We start from the raw sequence: 19,613 nt of genomic DNA on the forward strand, positions 1-19,613 counted from the left end.
TCAAAGTGGAGCACAACTTGCTTTTACACACAGCGAGCAGCTTGCATGTTAGCAGCTCCCTATGTGTAAAAGCAATGCTGGCTCCCGCAGGAGGCAGGGAGCCAGCAGGGACAGCAGGTGCCTTGAGGCTGGGTGAGACCAGGGCATTCACACTACAGGCCAGGACCCAGGCTCTGGGGATGGGGTCCCCGGGGCCGAAATCGGGCCAGGGGTGGGCCACGCAGCCCCCAACCATTACTTAAAAAATGTTTTAAAGGACTGGCCCCTTCCCTTTACTTTAAGAAAATATAAGTAAAGAAAAAAAAGCTGGGCTTTGGGAGATGTGGTCCCCGGGGCCCAAATTGTCCCAGGGAAGGGATGCCACGCGGTCCACCTCCAATACAAAAAAAAACAACAAAAAAAACAAAAAGGAGACCGGCAAGTTGCCCCCTTTCTCTACTACTCTGTAAACGAGCCTCCTGGCACAGTGGTAGTTGCGGGATTAAACCCCCTTGGATGCGGAGGGTCCTTGGGGTCCAGGAACCCCTTCTGTTACCTCCAGTAAGTCCCATACAGGGGGACTGCTGAGAGGACTTGGAGGCCACGTCCCCCTTCTCCATCACTATGAAAATGAGCCTTCTGGCGCGCGGCTGGTTGGGGAATGAATCTGATTTTCCCTTGAGGGCCTCAGGACTAAAGTGGACTTATTTCCCCAACCAGTAGTGCACCAGGAGGTGCATTTGCAGAGTGGTTGAGAAAGGGGGCGTAGCTGTATGGGTGAGGGAGTGGTTGTATGTTGATCTATTAATCAGTAAGTGGCTGTGTAAGTACTGGTATGGGTGTGCGACTGGGTTTGAGAATGGTAGTGTGGAAGTTGGAATGGGTGTATGAAAGGTTATATGGGGTATGAGTGGGTTTCAGTTGCTGTTGATTTTGTCATTTTAAATGTCATCTGAGATATCAGTGTTTTCATTGATAATGTCACTAGTGACCTAAACTGTGAGGTCATAAGCAGTGCATTGCGGGGTGCGAGTTATAGTTAGCTCACTAAGTATAACGGCTGAATTTCACTGGTTTTGTAAGAGTGAAACTGGAGCCTAACCAGAACTTTCCTGTAACCTTTGGCTTTTTAAGTGACTTTCGATGTTTTTTTTAATTCCATTTCCCATCTATACCGTCTCTGTAACCTTTTGTTTTTTTCAAATGCTAATTGCTAATTATTTCGTTTCTGTAACCTTTGTGTGTGTGTAGACACACACACACCCACACAGACACCGCCCCCCCCTCCCACAAATAGAGGATCTAATAAAGGCATAACAATTACATTCAACAGCTTTGAAACCTGAAATCAGCAATGAATGTTTGCATAGTACAGCACCAGTCTACTCACAGTCTGAGTCGAAGGAAGATTTTAACTTGGTGTTCTCTATTATTTTACTTTCTCCTAAATGTTCCTTAGCTCTCTTTTTGACTTCATCAGGTAGATAGATGATGGACTAGTTACCCGCCCTGCTAATCAATGTATCTATTGACTAGAGCATTTGTCCTGGCGATATGCATTGCATTGATACTGCTCTCTCAAATTTTCTCCCAACTGAGTTTAGACTCCTCCCATCTTTATATGAGAGTGGTCCTTACAAGAAAAAAAAAATATTCTTCCCATACCACATTCACTATGACTGCATTAGCTTGTACATGACCTAAAATGTATATGAAATCTCTTGGTGCCTTTCATTTTACTCACGGTGTTACTGTTTTTATCATTAAGAAACTTTCCTTATTCTGTGGTAATATGTTTGGCTGCATTGGTAGAAAATGAGTTTGGTTTTGTAAAGGACTAAGGGTTTCTAGTTAAAATAGTCCTATTTTTCCTCCTCCAATTGCACTCCATAAGCCTCCGCCACCCTTTTAATCATATTACAAATTGAAAAATCATCTGGTGGAGCTGCTGTATATGGATACAATTTTACCAATGCCAGAGGTGAATCAGTTGCCACATCTTGCTAACTTTTGTCAACACTGACTTGGAAGTGCAAGTAATAATAGTCTACATTGCCTTTCAGTTCTACTAAGATCACAGGGGGCACAGTTTATACCTAATCCCTATGAAACTGCCTTTAAAATGAATCCTCATGAGAGCAAAGATACTGTTGCACGTCCTAACATTGAAGTCAACGCTATAGATCAACAAAAGTATCCCTCCCCCCACCCCCTTCAAAATTCTGTTTAATGCTTGGAGTAAGAAGTCTACATTTCTGCATTTGTTTATTGTGATGTGTTTCCCAAGCTCTTTTGGATCCGGTCATCTAATGCCACCTAATGCCTGTTTTTGTCTTCAATACGGAAACTCTCTCTACTTCAAAAGGTTTCTTTATTTCTTCATTGTCAAACAACTTTTATGGCTCCGCCATTTCAACATTCTTTGACCCCCCTTTTGAGGATCGATAGCCGTTGCTGTTTTATCAGTCTCAACTATCTTCGAAAACTTCTTTTAAGCTCCCAACACAGCTTCTGAATTTGATAGTGCGTTCAACTCATTGCAACTTATTTTGGCTTTTACCTACTGGTGTCATGCTGTTCCGAGTTTCCAAACGGTTATTCTGCAACCTGGTTGAAATACACAGGAAAAAAAAAACTGATTGGTCAATATCACACTCAAATCTCGAAATCTATCTTCGATGTGGGCTCGTTCCTATGTCAAAGAAAGTTTGAGTCTTTATGCGTGTTATCTGTGAAAATATTGGATCACTTTGAACCACATCTAAATTCACCAGTGTAGAAAAATATATATAGGATATTTCGCAGAATGTTTCGCACATGGCTAGAATTAGAAGGTATTTTACCTTTATTGCCAATGGATTTCAAGTTTAAGTGAACGCAATATGTATGTTGCACTTTAAATATTGGTAAACAAATATATTGTATTATATATATTTTCTCAACTGACAAAAACATGGTTACTGAACTAAAAGGAAAAACACAGAGAGAGTTTCCGTATTGCAGACAAAAACAGGCATTAGATGGCATTCGATGACCGCATCTAAAAGAGCTTGGGAAACACATCACAATAAACAAATGCAGAAATGTAGAAGAGAATTTTGAAGGGGGTGGGGGGAGGGAATCTTTTGTTGATCTATAGCGTGGACTTCAATGTTAGGATGTGCAACAGTATCTTTGCTCTCATGAGGATTCATTTTAAAGGCAGTTACATAGGGTGACGCCATAAGAATATCCAAATTCCATCCGAGGGGTCGACAAGGACGTCAACAAGACACCTAGGCCAAACACCTTATAAGTCCCAATCGGATGCAAGCTCGGCGGGGGACAGCGAATCTGATTCAGGGATGTGGAATATGGGAAACACAAGACAGAAACCTAAACCATCGCCGGGGGAAGAGCTCCTTTTTATTTATGCAACGAAAGACGACAAACATTACGGCCAAGACCTCCAAGAAAGAACGACGAACAATCGACAATTACAGGCGGCGGAAGAGGCGTAAGGCAAGCACAAGGTGAGCCAAATCAAAGCAGGAAAAGAGGCAGGGGGTATTAGAAGAACAAATAAAGGCCGGTGAAAAAAAAAATCAATAATACCATTGTAAACATTGCTAATATCCATTGTCCAAGCAGGAGGAAAGTATATTGAGCATTGGATTGTCATATGCCCCAGAGACAGATTTTGATTATGCTACCACTAGATTGGATGTGTACAAAGGAGTAAGAAAACTAAAGATAAAAAAAACATCATATGGTAACCAAAGCGCTAACAGAACAGAATCAGAGTCAACAAAAACCGTTTGAGGGAATTATACACTCAAATTAATCCCAATCCGACATACCACTTCTGCACGTGATGCAAGAACTATGTGCCGAAAATCTGTCTCAACAGACAAGTGACAATACAGCATCTAGCAGCAGAGAATGTGACAACATAATCACACCAAGGCATCAAACCCAAGTCTTCTTTTAACCCTATCACTATACGTGATTGAATTGATATTTTTCATGAGACTGTCGTCTGTCAAATAAAAACATTGAATAAAACTGTACAACAAAAAGAAAAAAACAATAATAAGAAAAATCAACAGTACAGAAATGTAATCACTAAATTACAAAATGACAACAGCATTGTCATTCGTAATAGCGACAAAGGGGCAATATAGTGATTTGGCCACAGGAAAGTTACAAGAAAGAAGCCTTCAACCAGCTAAATGATCGTACTTGTTACAGCCGTACCAATGTATCCAATCTCAAAGCTACGTAAAAGGAATTTTATATCAAACTTTCAATGTGAAAATGTGCAAATTTAATCAGCATGGATGAATATAAATATCTAAAAGAGGAAAATCCAACAACTTTCTCGATGTATTTTATCCAAAAAATCCACAAGGGCGCTATGAACCCTCCAGGGCGGCCCATCATCTCAGCCCGAGAGGGGTTATTGGAACATACCACAAAATATGTGGATTACTTTTTACAAGATTTTGTCAAGGACCTAACATCATATGTCAAAGACACCAGTGACTTTTTAAGGAAAATTTCAAATTTTGACTGGCAAGAGAACTTTCTACTCATGGCTCTAGATGTGACCTCGTTATATAAGAGTATTGAACATTCCGATGGCATCGGTGCAGTGGAATATTATTTGGCTCGTAGACCGTGTCAGTACAGGGAACATAGCAAGATGTCAATTGAAATGATTTAATTCTGTTTACATAATAATATCTTTATGTTCAACAGTCAGCTGTACCAACAAACTAGAGGACTGGCCATGGGGGCCAGCTTCTCACCTAGTTATGCCTGCCTTTATATGGGCAGGTGGGAGAAGCTGGTCCTCATGGAATTGCACAGTCAATACATGAATAACAATGTCAAAATGTAGTTACGCTACATTGATGACTTGTGCGTAGTGTGGCTAGGGACAACAGAAGCAGCTAATGAATTTGTTAAAATTATCAATTCTAACACCATTAATTTACATTTTACAGAATCGAAACCCGACTGTTTAGGGGAAAAAACTGCGGGAAATTCTACTCTCCACACAAGCAGTTCACACCCAAAGCATCTCATCAACAGCATTCCCTACGGGGAAATGCTGCGTCTAAGAAGAATCTGTAGCAATAGGGAGGATCTGAGAATAGCGCAGGGGGAGAGTAGAACCAGATTTGAACAAAGAGGTTATTCTATAAATGTTATCGAAAAAGCAATAACCAAATCGATGTTGTTAACTAGAGATGAGGCACTGAGGGAAAAACAAAAAGATCCAAAAACTAACAATTGATAGCAACAATGAGAAAGACCAAGATTTTAGACTGATTATGAAATACAATAAACAACAGAAGTCTCTTTACAAAATATCCAACAAAATTGGCCATTGGTGCTAAGCGATACTGTGATTGGACCCCTGCTACCGCAGAGGGTGTCCATCACCTATAACAACGCACCATCAATGAGAGACATATTGGTCAAGACAAGTCCAGAAGTCATAGACAACAGCAGCTGGCTCCAAACTAATAAAGTGTTCTACAAACGTAAAATGTGTAAGGCGTGTTCCCATGGAATCAATAAAAGCACTTACAGTACACGCTTTAGCGACAAGGTATTTAAGATCTCTAAACTGTTAACCTGCAAACCAGAGTTTGCTGTCTGTGTGCTGTTGTGCCCTTGTGGCCTACAGTACATAGGCAGCACCAAATTGCAGGTACATAGGCGTGTGTTGCAACACTTACACGCCATCACAAACCAGGATAATACATATCCAGTGGCGCGTCATTTCAGGGAGAAACATAACTCTAATAATTCCAACCTGAAATATTACGTGATTGATGCGGTCCCCCCAAGTAGGAGAGGGGGTGACAGGGAAAATAAGCTGAGAAAATTAGAAACTAGATACATCCTGCAGCTAGATTCCAAACACCCCGGGGGACTTAACACTACAGAAGATATGCACACCTGCTTAACATAAATCTTTGATAAAACAGCAATAACAGTTTTAATAAATCGTCAGAAAAGGTCAGACACAGGATTTTATGGTTTTATCTTTAAATCTTTTTATCTCTGGAATAGTGATTTTATGAATCTATTCATCCGATGGTAACTTTAAATCGTTTTTAATAGCACAAGGCATAATAGGTATATGTAATTATGTATTTATTGTCAGATATTTATTGGCTTTACTGATTTTTAGCTGATATATATATTTATTTATGTATATAGGCACTATTTTGCACATAAATCCTATTACCGAATTATTTTATCAATAATAATATGATGTTAGATTCTTCAAGTACACGTATGATACAATACTCTGAGGTTGGAGATGTACATAGTCCTGTTTTAGAATATAACCAAGGTTGTTCCTCATTATGATTTCGAACTTAAACTATTTCAAAGAATGGTACAACAGAATTGGTAAAAATGTGATATTACCATTGTCAGAAAAGTGTTTTTATGTATTTGTTTTTTATCACCATTGCACTTTTATCACACTTAGCACTTTTTTCTGCATCAACTACGGACTATGAATTCAGAGATGCACGTACAATGAGATTATGTTTACCAATAGGGATTGATCCTGATATTTCGCAGAATGTTTTGCACATGGCTAGAATTACAAGGTATTTTACGTTTATTGCCAATAGATTTCAAGTTTAAGTGAACGCAATATGGATGCTGCACTTTAAATATTGGTAAACAAATATATCGTATTATATATATTCTCTCAATTGACAAAAATATTGTAGTTACTGAACTAAAAGGAAAAACCCATTGAGGTTTTTATAACAACAATTTACAAACTATATATTGTGAATTTTCTATGTTCATGCCTGATTGTCACGGGATGTAATTAACTATGCACCAGTCACTTTAAATTTTGCACATTTCGAACTTGCCACGGTCATGTGATTAGGGCTTGGACGAGCCGAAATGCGTAATGGCGAGAAAGGAGGAATAAATAATTGAATAGCACCAACCTGGGTCTGTGTCCGTTCTAGGACAAATTCTGTTGTGATGGAGAAGATATATATATCAGATGCTTTTTCAGGATCGAATCAACGGAACTCCCAATACCAGATTAAATGCTTTGGGGAAGGCACACGCACGTCGAGTGCGGCTCAATCTTTGGACACCCCAGGAGCGTGATGTAACAAGCGGCCGTCCTGTCGCTGGGCCGCACAACCCTGGAAAAGAAAATGGGGGGACGACGAGACTCAGAGTAGTGGGGTCCTGGATGTTGAACATACTTGATGGATTGAGGGGAGTTGCCACATTCGAGGCTCATGTGAGAGCTTTTGTTGAGCAGCAATTTTGGGTGCATCCATACAGGACTGAATAAAGGACTCAGTTTCCCAAAACGCAATGTGTTGAGTCACATGACCTGCCCATCTAGGGCGCACAATATCGCTTTAACAGGGTCAATGAGTCACTATCATGCACTCTTTCTGAATGCCGCTGAGGAAGCTAATTGCGAAATCCGTCAGGCCAATCAGATGCTTTTTAAAGATCGAATCAAAGGAACTCCCCATACCAGATGAAATGCTTTGGGGAAGGCACACGCACGTCGAGTGCGGCTCGATCCTTGGACACCCCATATTGAACCCTACGTTCTTCATTGGCTATTCTTGACTGCTTTATTTTATTAACACGTTTGTTAACTGCAGTCTGACTTGATTACTCAATGTTGACTCCATTTTTTTAAATTGTGTTTTATGGTTCATTTGAGAAAACAATAATGAATTATTTCACAGAAAGAAAAAGAAACAAGCATTGGTATAGCCAATAGGTCTCGCATTTGGGACCTTCGAAGTTATGCAGCACAATATCCTTGGTGCAACATCATCAATATCAACTGTTGCATGGCTAAACACTTATAAGGTTCCAAAGGTGAGACCAATTGGCCATGCCAATGCTGGTTTTTAACTTACTCCTACAGAAGGCCTACATGAATGGCTGAGTTTCCCTGGTACAAGTTAGCAGTTTATGATTTAATGAATCGAGGTTCGGATTTAGGCCCATGGATGCCTTTTTTGCACATCCTGATTGAAATTAGGCAAGCAAAAACACGTGAATCAGATCCGGCATGTCCTCATGGGACAGAAAGGTCAAAACACCACAGGGGAACAGCTTTTGTCAATCATGCTAAATAGTCTCTGCCCAGGTTCCGGGATCGAGGGGTGTAGAGAGCAACTGGGATTTACCACTCAGATCAGCTTTCTGGGAGAGCTGTGCACATGCAGAGCTCAACACTTCCGGTGATGCACTGGGAGATAAACGCTGGCTTCGAATAACTGACTGAGCCCAAGGTCAGCCAAAAATGTGTCTGATGCCAGAAAATTAGCTCCATCTCAGCGAATGTGCTTCCTGTCTAGTAAGGTGCCTCATGCCACACGATTTTGCCACACGATTTTCCACCTGCAGGAGAATGTGCCATGTGGCACAGTGGTGCTACGATGCTTCCAAAGACATGCCATAAAATGTGCCCAGTGCCACAGTGGTACCAAGATGCTTCTAAAGACATGCCATGAAATGTGCAGGATGCAGCATTTCGAGCTACAGAATTGGCCCCATACGAAGAATGTGCTCTGTGCATCAGAAAGGCCACTATGACCAGACTGCCCCTCTTCTTCATCTCAAAGCGTGTGCCGCAATGCCACATAATGTGGCCCATTCCAATTCCATTCCTTGTGCAGCCAAATGTGCCCGTGCCACAGGATGTGCTGAAAATGCGGCTTGCACTGTTGAATTACCCAAAGCTGCCCTCTGGCACCCATTTGTGGTAGAGTCCTCTGGAGTCCATATTTAAAAGGCTGGCATTAAGCCATGCAGATAAGGTTTATTGGGGCCAGCCTACCAGCGAAGTAACGGAGAATAAGTGGCGCTACGCCGATCTGTGGCAGTTGCCTAAGGCAGCAATTACTGGCAAATCAAATCATTAGATACGTTCCCAGATGTTCAAATTGGGCGCCATATTTAAATTGTTATATATATACTTAGAGTCAGAAGGAATGGTGTAATGCGGGCGCTTTAGTAAAACAATATTACATAAAGGGAAAAGAAATACAGGTAGAGCTTTTTAGGAATCCGAGAACTAGCCAATGAGGCCTCAGTACAACTAAAAAATGAAATAAAAAACAGTGTACATTTATAATTCCTAATACATTTCAACACGGTCACATTTGAAAATGACGTGTGCGCATTAAGATTGCCTGCTTTTCAGATTTTTTTAAAACTGCATACACAAAATGCTTCAAACAAAGTGCTAGAACCTGCACCATTTGGTGTGTAGCCTGCTCGCACTGCGCATGCTCCGAATACCGATGAGGTTACTGCGATTGTAGGAAACCTGTGGCTGTAAGGTGCTGCATTCTTTTTAAACAAATGCTGTAATTAATCCCATAAAATGTTACACACAATATTTTCTGCAACAGCCAATTCTCATGCGTGCCGTTGCTCGCTCCCGCAAGGTGGATGCCGCCACAAGCACGAGTATGTGCTCCCAAAAACAGCGGAGCGACGGCTAAAGGTCCTAACACTGATCACATATTGGGGCATTTTTGGCTTGCTGTCTACGTCATAAGAAGTCATCATGATCAAACTACAGCAGACACCCAAAGTAAACTTTTTAAAAACAAAATACTATTCCAGACCCAATGACTAGATGACAAAATAATGTGAAGCATGTGAATTTTAAAGAGGTTCACAAAATTGTGGAATTTGGTGGACACAGAACAGACCTTTTTCGTTCCACTTAGAGACAATGGATGGAAAGCAAGCTTGTTTTTCAGACTTTTACAGTGAAATTAGTTAATGTGAATGGCTGTCACTCCCCCTCCAATTTTCGCAACTCAATCTAGTTGATGGAAAGAAGGATAGAGACTACCAACACTGATTCACAGGTCTCACTCACAAATACCTGTGAGGAACAGAAGATCCAAGTTATTGTTGTTGAGGTCTGTGATCCTGTATTTTGCAGTGGATCTACAATTATGAAAAAGGCAATTACAGAAGGACTGCACTAATTGAATCATTGTGGTTAAGGACGTAACTTCCGGGGGAGAATCACTGAGGTTTGTAGCCACATAATAATTAAGGAGATCTTTAATTTGAGTACAGTCTTTATGCACAGACTGCTAAAAATGGCTCTACACCCTCAGCTGGTTTTAAACAGTACACAAATCAACCTAAAAGGGTAATGTTGCCCATGATTAGGGCAACCAAAGAAGGAGTTAACAACAAAGATGGTGAACAGGGACAACATAACTAAATCCACTGATTAAACCCTGAGAAACAATGATGCTCATACATTAAAACTAACAGGCAGAGAGAAAGGAGGTGGTGAAGAGAGGAGCTGAAGAGAGAGGAGTGGCTGATGGAGAGTTTGATATGACAGCAAGTTTAAGGTCAGAGAGAGGTCAATGTGAAGTTGAGGTGAGGCATATTTTAAAAGACCGAAATTAAAAAGGTGTTGAGCAAAAAACTGTCTAAACAAATAGGTTAAGCATTCATATGTGTTGAGGCTGGGGGTATTTATTTTGCACATTATATTGCACAGTATGCTTGATTTAAATCACTTTCTGATATGACTTAAGGTTGCAAGTAGGAGTCAGTGGACCCCATTACTCCCAGATTCATAGAGAGCTATTACTGAAACCGGCCCACTTCCGAAGGAAAAGAACTTAAAACCGGGCTTTCTCTGGCACAGCCCCAAGAATTTGGAACGCCCTCCCCCCCTTACATTAGAAAAATCTCGTCCATCACGGCGTTTAAAAACGCAGCCAAAACCTTTTTTATGAGCAAAATCCTGCCATAACTCCTGCAGTCTTGACATTACCAGAGGACCTTCTTGGTTATACACACTCCACCACACATCGACCACTAACGTCATTTTTGTATTGTAAACATGAATGTCATGCACAAAGGTTTCGTTCACAATGCAATGTATAACTAATTTATGTCTTTGTACCAAAACCTTTGCTAGTCACATACTGCATACTGATTAGGCTTATAGTAACTGCAAGGTGACGGTACTGTACTAAGGGGAAAGTTGTGTAAATGTAAAGCGCTCAGATACCCTACTAGGGTCATGTTCGCGTTATATAAAGCACCAAATAAATAAATAAACTGGAAATGGTTGGGGTAGTAAGGTTAGGCCAGCTGCAATCTCCTGCTCAAGAACTGAGAACCTGGCACCATATCATGCACTCCAATACAAATACTCTCCTCTAGTAGTGTCTGTGGCAGACTCTGTACAGTGATTAACAGCAGTACAGTTGGCAGCCTAGCAGCTCCAACCAAAAGGTCCAGTTAGCACGCACAGTTGATGGATTTTCAAGAAGTAAAGTTCAGGGTGTCACTGTTCTACAGAGGAAGTGGCATATTAGGTCACGCAGGGACAGAGAAGGACAAACCGGTTGCAGCCCTAGATCAAAATACCTATCAGCAGACAAAAAGAACCATATCAATTCGAGGGCTATCTTTCAATCTTGCCAATATGTGTACAGGGCCAAATGCAATACAATATTTTGTTTCTACTGAATCAAAAATATTTAACACAATTACTAAAATATATATAATTCCAATAAAAATGCAGTAAATATGGATCCCAGGATGGAGGTCCTTTTAATTTTGGTGAAAGACTGATTGGCAACCACAATTATCACTCTATCTTTCTTGTAGTAAAGTGTTTTGCATTGTATCAAGCTGGATATTCGGAAAGCAAACTTACCTCTCCTGGGATACAGCTCCGCTACGCAAAATCAGAAATTAACAATTACAGTTTAATGTGGAAAATTATTCTGCAGATGGAAAAATAGATTAAGTATCCAGCTACTTTCTACAATGTATTATTTTAATACAACTGCAGTGGTTTTCCCTTACTGTTGCTATAGCACATCTATGCCAAAACAAAGCATAGAAAATGTTATTATGGATTTCGTTTTTCAAAAACCAGCCCTGGGAACTCCATTTAATCTGCTGAAAATATCCACAGGTTTCGAATGACAAAGATCTTGTGACAGAGTAAAATACATGTATTTCTTATATTCTTGCATGATCAATGAGTCACTCTAGCAAAAACAAATTGGAATTTCATTCAAAGTGTTTGACATTACCTGTTTTCTCTGTATCTGGAACTTGACTGTTGTGGACTGTGATTTACTCTTCTAGAAAACTTTTTTTCTCGTTCCTCTTCCTTCGTTATCTGTCATACAAAATAGCTATAGCTGAACTTCTGTGTTTAAAACAGTCAGAGAAACTAGACAAGATAATCATTTCACTTGAGAGGGTGCTAAATGCAAAAGTGAGTCCTAGAAATAAGGATTTCATTTTAGCACACTAAGCTGAACATGAATAAACATCAATTAATGACTACCCACATTTGCCCAAGAGTTGTTGCATAACAACTGCATTCTGAAAGGGATTTCCCAATGCAGCTACAACAAAAATAGACATGATTACTCTTACGTTATTTAGTTCAGTATTTAGATTTCCTGAAAGCAGACATTAAAGTATGAGTATTTCCCAATTACATCATCAAACACCATGTTTTCACGTTAATAAATAGTAAGAAAGAACAACAAACCGTTTTATTAAGACTGGTAATTCTTGTGAAAATTAAAACTATCAAACCTTGTTATTTAGACTGGTAAATGTTGTGGAAATGAAAACTAAGTCCATTCAGTATACCCACCAAGATATGCCACCCAGAACCATTGCCCAATCCAACACAAACAGATTATCATCACATGTGCCTAACACAGATCAGCAATGACATTTTGCTATAAAAGAACTCTCTACTGCGCCGAAAGATTTGCCACACAAGCATTACCATCACATTTTACAAAACCCAAAAGTACTATTCAACACAGTTGAACAGGCAATTGATGGATTGAGGTATAACATCTTGTTGGGTTCCGATTAAGTGATATGAAGGGATCGTTCTCATTCAAAATTTTATCTGATTAAGATCTCTACTGAGGTCAACAAACAGATAAAATATATTTTAAATTTCCTTTATAAAAACCAGTTATGATGTATCTTCTCTAAAATACTTTAAAAATGTAAACAAATGGTAGATATATTCAGTAGGTGGCAATTTAAAAAACATTAATACGCCTTGCACAGTAGATATATTGCATCTGAGACAGATGGGTTTTAAGTAACGATGTCTGGCCTTAACCAAGGTTATGTTTGGGCAAATAAACAATATATGTGGTATATCTTGTACACCTGCATTACATAGATCACAAAAACCTGTAGTATTGTCAGAATTGTTCCAGCTTTTCGTAAAAGCTTTTAATGGAAAAATCCCCAGCGGCATTAGAATGATACAGCGTCGCACCTTGTAAACTAATGTAAATCGTAGGTATTCTTGCAGAGTTTTATATTCTACAGTATCTGTGTAATGTGTACAATGTTTTAATTGGGAACAACGTGGAGATCATGGCTTATTCTTGGGGTCAAGGTTTTTAAAAATACCCATAGGTGTGCAGGGGTCCAAGATTTTAAAAGTGCTATTGTGCAGTGTGAAAGATTTAATGCTATGCTAAGATTCTTGTTAAAAGTATATTGCAACAACTGGTTTTTAAAAGTATGCAGTTTTAGTAGGCTCCTTAAAGATCCTGGTGTGGCGTGTAATAAATTGTACGTCCATCTTATTATATTTGCCATGGCTCTAGCAAAGGAGCTAACTAAAGAGAGCTCGAGACATAATGCTTAAACTGGAACTGCTTGATTAACTTATCATTTTGTGAAGCAGGTTCCCTTCCCATATATTTGTTGCTTGCATTTATTAATTGGGATTTTTTTCCAGAGCGTAAAATGAAATAGAAGGTATTTTCATACTGTAAGCCTCTAATAAAGAGTGCAAATGTCTATACCCAGAGGAAGAATGTAGTCTATTCAGCGCGCCAATATTAGCATCTGCTTTGAGGCCTATATGTTGGAAATGTGAAGAATTTGTAGGTATATTCTTTCACTACCTCTATTGATCTTCCCCAAAGTGAGAGATTTTTTTTTCCTTTGAAAGGATCTGTGTAGCATTTAAGTTTTGTTGTAGGCAGATTGGTGTAAGATCTAATATGACAACATCATCGGCATACATCAAAATGTGCACATTGCTGGACACTCGGAAGGTCGCTTATATAGATGAAAAATAGCAGGGCCAAAAGACAGCCTTGCTTTAGACCATTCGGTGTAGCTATTGATCAGGTTAGACCTTTATCTACCCCCATTTGTACTGTATGTAGTGAAATAATTAGTGTTAAAAGATTGTGAGGTACTCCTAGCTTCTCTAACTTCTTCCATAGTGTGGGTAGGTCTACTCTGTCAGAAGCAGTTGTAAAGTCTACAAATACACTGTAAACGACCTGCAAGTTCAGCGTTACATATTTGTCTATAATTGTCTCGAACGCCGCAATATTGTCTGTTACAGAGTGTTTTGAGCTAAATACGGCTTGAGTCGTTGGGATCACTTCTCTGGAGAAGGCCAGTCTTAATTGGTCCAGGACGCTGTTGTGAAAATCTTCCAACAGAGCACTTTGACAGTAATTGCTAGATATTAAACAAGAGCCTTTTTTCAACAGGGGAATCATAATACTCCCCCCCCCCTCCCCCCCCCCATGAATTTTTTATTTAATCCAGAATCGTAAAGGAATATAAGGGGGGCGAGGGAGGGCTAGAAATTTGCTCCACTCTTCTGGGTTGCTCTGGAGGACTTAAACTGGGATTTTGTTGGGTCCCACTGCTGGAGAAGATCTGGCGTCCTTTATGTATTGAGCAATTTGTCGTTCAGTTGGTGCTGAAGTATCCAGGTTCTTTTTAATCTTCATGTGGTTGTATTTACTCAAGTTATCTGGGCTCTTATTTACTTTTTATAAATCGAGGACGTATTTTTCCCCGTCGAGCAAGGATACAGGAGAAGCTTGCACAGATTTTCTTGTTCTCGTTGCTTTCGCCATTAGGCTCCAGAATGCTTTGCCATTTGTTTTGTTTGACTGCTACTTGGAGGTCCACCCAATTGTTATCCTTTAGGTCTTGACCTTTTTTTCCTCAGTTTTCTGGCTTTTTATTAACTTTGAATTTTTTTTCTTTCTCGGAATTTTGCAGAAATTGTAAAATAATCAATTTATTTAAAGTAGTTATTGCATGGTCTGAAGCCTTTCTTATTGGTCGCTGAATTCCCTTTTCCTTGGCGTTTGATATTTTCTGGAGAGTGATAACGATGGCGGAAACAATTTTTTTTAGAATGTTATGGGATCTAATGGATTTTTATGTTGGTCCAGTATCAAATAGGTTATTGCAGTGTTCGTTTTGTTGATGGTCAAGTGTTCCAAATTAACCACACTTCTTTTTTAACTATTTCAGCGTTACTATTCACCCGAGTTAAGGCCCATGGAAAAGTAACATGCAGTAGAACTTCAATTTTCAAATACAGGATTGCGAGGTCGCTTTCTTGTGTAAATTTAGAATTTAGATATAGGACATTTCTGAATAAGTCCCGGCTACAGATTATATAATCTAAAATAGAGGAGCTGAAGATTCCTTATCTCGTGAATACGGCGAGCACATCTCCTTCTATTCGTCCATTTAATACCACCATTGATTGCATTCACTAGTGTGAGAAGTATGTTTCCACATTTGTCTTTTATCGTTGTTTGGCATAATGGTGCTGGGATAGACAATGCTTCATTTTGTTCTTTAATCCTGCATCTTTTCTGGAGTGCAGATTTTCATTTAAAGTTTTGATTCTTGTTTCTATTTTCTCAAATGTTTTTATCATTAGTGAGTCAAATACAGGTCCTGGAGGAAGGTAGATGTTAAAGATTAGTAGATTTTGAGTAGTAACAAGGCTTTCTTTCCAGTACTTTATCCTAATGCATTGACCATTGTTGCTAGACATATTAATCACTTTAAGACCCCACTGTATTTCTTCTCTTAATAGAATTGACAGTCCACCTTTTGCGTGGCCTCTTCTCACAGCCTCTGCCGGAATTTCAAATACAGATTCATCTTTTTGGTCAAAGGTGTTTAAGGACCATGTTTCTTGGAGGCACACTATTGCGGGGTTGTTTTCCAAAATTAGTGCTAGCTTTTGGGGATCTTTACCGGCAATGTTCCATGACACAATTTTTTAATTCTTCCAAAAAGGGAGCTTTTTTACCTTTCCCTTCCTATTACTGTTCAAATTACTGAGATCCAGGTCCAAGTGTTTTCCGTTGGTGGCGTTTCTACTTTTGTTAGGTTGTTGTTAAAAATTCGCCTCTCATCATCTTTAATACATATCGTTAATGTTCCTTGAGAGATCCGTAGTGAGTCCTTAGTGCCAACGTTTATTTGGTTATGTTGTTACTTCCTACTCTCGTTCATCTCTATTATCTTCATTCGCTCGGTTGCATACGCTTTTTTATTGACTCCTACTACGTCAAACCCGTTTATGTGTAGGGAGTCACCTTCTTTCGATATTATGGAAGGGATCACGGAAGACCAAAACTCAACTGTCGCCACTGTGGGTTGAGATTGATTCGGAAATGCGACTAATTTTATTTCTGATGTGGTCAAGGAGTGGAGTGAGTGGACCTTGAGGAAAAGGTTTAAGATCTTTTCTCGATTCAGCGGGTCGTTTCCTAATGGGAAAAAGTCTGTTATTTCCAATGTGCGGTAGTGGATCTGTAAACCCTTTCCTCTGAAGATTTCTGGAATTGAATGAGTCTCTCCTTCTAAGTTGGCCTTAAACTGCCGATCTTTTATAAATTTTGTAGTTTTGAAGTTTGGTGCCAGAGGGTTCAGTTGTATCCGATTTTCATTTCTTTCGAACAGAAGTTGGCAATCTTTATTTTGTTATGGGTCTAAAAACATAGCGGTTTGTGTATCCGTCGTTTTTATGTTTGCTGATACTTCTTGTGCGGGAGATAATGACTGTGGGAACTTTCATTTCAGTGTCCGTTTAGAAATTATTCGCTGTGCTCTTTAATAATTATTTTTCCATTTAGTTCTTTTATTTTTATTTTTTCTTCTCTTTGAAGTGGACCCCGACTTCTTTAAATTTACGGAGGGGCATCTCTTCTTTATTTGAAGATTGGATTAATGAGTCTTGCGATCTTCTCCGATTGAAAATTGGAAAGAGTGAAATGGCATCATGTGGATAGTTTTCACTTACGGGGTCCATAAATAATTTGGGAAGGGAGTAGATTTATTTATCCTTTTTGTTCTAGCTTTTCTCTTCTTTCTGGCTCTTTCTGCCGGTTTGGGTTGCCTTTTGTATCTCAGCTATTATGTGATCTTCCGATAACGACGCTTTACGGCCTTGTCCCTTTTCTCCCTTCACTTTTTTCTATTGAAATTTGATGATTTTGCCTAAGTTGCTTATTTCTCTTCTGAACATAATATGAATTCCCCAGCACACGTGATATAAAACCAACAACAATTTAGATGTTATTCACATGTAACTTAGAACAAAACAATGGATCAAAATTATTTCTTTGGCCTTTTATTCCTTCTTCAGGCTTTAATTAGTGAATTGTTCCCATGCCAACACGTGTTTCGTCGCCTCCGTATGGTTGGACATGCAACTTTTTCAAGGCTAGGTAAAGATATGATATACGATCACTATTTTGCTCCCATCACTTTTCCAAAAAACAAGCCACAAAGTTATTCCTATGGAACACATGCCGTTGTGATATTAATAATTCAAATGTCACTCTCTGTGTTGGTACATCCAAAAGAGTGCAAACGCAATGACATAACCACACACAGTAGAGAGAATACTATTGTACGGACGGAGGGTGCTCAAATGCTGGGCACTTGATAATGATAACCCCGTGAGGATATGTGCTTGAATATAGCACTATTTGTACATTATACCTAGTTGCCAGTTAAGCACCACAGTGTCACACAGTAACAAAGTAGAAACAAACCACCGAGAACAATACCAAGAACACCTCTAGTGTCCAACAAGCGAAAATTCGTGAGGGATATCAAACACACCAACCTTTATAATTCACTTTAGCACAGTCTGTAACCGAAACAAAATAGCATTAATATCTGCTCATCTCCTTGTATCTTAGACCAATATACTCAATAAAATATCATAGCCAGTGTCACATATCTAAACAGGACCTACATTAAGTGTGGCGATAATTCCAGGCCACACTTTCCTGTGGCGTGAGGTGCCAGTAATGCTGCTGGGCTTCAATTATGAACTCACCGTTTCTCCTGTGTCCTTTAAGAAATCTGCAAAAGTAAAACAGACACACACCGTCTCAGCACTAACGACCGAATTTCGGAAACTCTAACCCCATTTTACAATGACCTTGGTCTGGTCCTGGTGTCACTCCCCCCTTCTTTTTGTCCCAATTTTACCTTGGATTAAGACACTGATCCGCGTCCTCTCTCCTCACGCTGCGTTTCCTCGAGTACGAGAAACCGGCATCTTGTGATTCACATTCTTAAGCCGTCGTGTTGAACACGTGTCCACGCCAACTAAATGTCATCCCGCCAGTTATTACCTACGCCACCATCTTACAGTGAGCATCCACGCATCAAATATGGGAAAAACCCTGTGTAAATACACGCAAAGACTTGACCAAAGATTTCTTAATGAAATCAAACGATTATTAGATAAATGCTGATATGTACTACGTGTCCAATTCAAAGGTAGTAAGATCTTCCTATGAAGAGTACTCTTCATGTCTTATGTCCGTAACATCATCCCCAAACTAAACCCCCCCGAAAGACCAATATAATATTTCCTGGATCTATACATAACCTTAAATATAACACTGCTCTAAATTTAAATGTTCTCGTATCTTATCTGTATTTTCACATCTATACCTTTTGCTGCCATTTTGCAATGCATCTCAATCTACAAGATGTAAACATCCTCATAACTGTGGTAACCCTTACAATTCTAAACAATCCCACTGTATGCACCATGGCACTTGTAGCAATATGATCCAAATGAAGTTAAAGTATGGTCTCTCCATGGTGATATGTAATATTTTCACATATGTAGTTGCTAAACGGTTTAATTTGATCGGTCCTAGAATATTATTGTCAGTGACTAGAGTTGTATCAATTCGAGCTCCACATCTTTCAACAAATTATCTACATGGTAGTGCATTGAATTACAACAATATACATGTATACTACTGACTTATGGTAGGATATACAAAATATTACTGGTGCTCATCTTCCCAAAAAGTAGTGCATCTCATGATCTACATTCATACCCAGGTCAGTCGTACGTAATTTCAGAATCCATGATGCCTCATTCCTGCGGAGTCTCAATTCCCTCCCCTGGGATGTCTCAAAGTCTGTTCTATCCCATAGAATATAAAGTCTTTACTCTTTCCTTGCGAGGGGCATTCTGTAATGTGTGTCGAGATTGGGTATCTGAGATCTCCCTGTTTAACAGCCCTCATATGTTCCCCAATCCTCTCACGCAATGTTCTTATTGTATTCCCCACATATTTTTTGTTGCATCTACATTCAATTATGTATACAACAAATTTCGTATTACAATTGATGTTAGTGTTAATCTTGTAAAGTCTGTTGTCAGGACCTTTGAAGTCCACTTTCTTATCCCTAGCCCATTTACATAACGTGCAATGTCCACACCCATAGAATCCTACCATATG

The 19,613-nt window shown here is 39.4% G+C and overlaps 1 protein-coding gene across 4 annotated transcripts in view; it reads right to left on the reverse strand.

Annotated features, from left to right (window-relative positions):
* RBM26 (RNA binding motif protein 26) overlaps positions 1 to 19,613 on the reverse strand; it is a 999,243-nt gene that overhangs the window by 837,959 nt on the left and 141,671 nt on the right. For all 4 annotated transcript variants that reach the window (XM_085622082.1, XM_085622081.1, XM_085622080.1 and 1 more), the window contains exon 4: positions 12,090 to 12,178. In XM_085622082.1, coding sequence (XP_085478208.1) covers positions 12,090 to 12,178 — 89 coding nt within the window. The remainder of the gene's footprint in view (positions 1 to 12,089; positions 12,179 to 19,613) is intronic.

This window comes from Triturus cristatus, chromosome 8 (assembly GCF_964204655.1).
Source record: "Triturus cristatus chromosome 8, aTriCri1.1, whole genome shotgun sequence".
Lineage (NCBI taxonomy): Eukaryota > Metazoa > Chordata > Amphibia > Caudata > Salamandridae > Triturus > Triturus cristatus.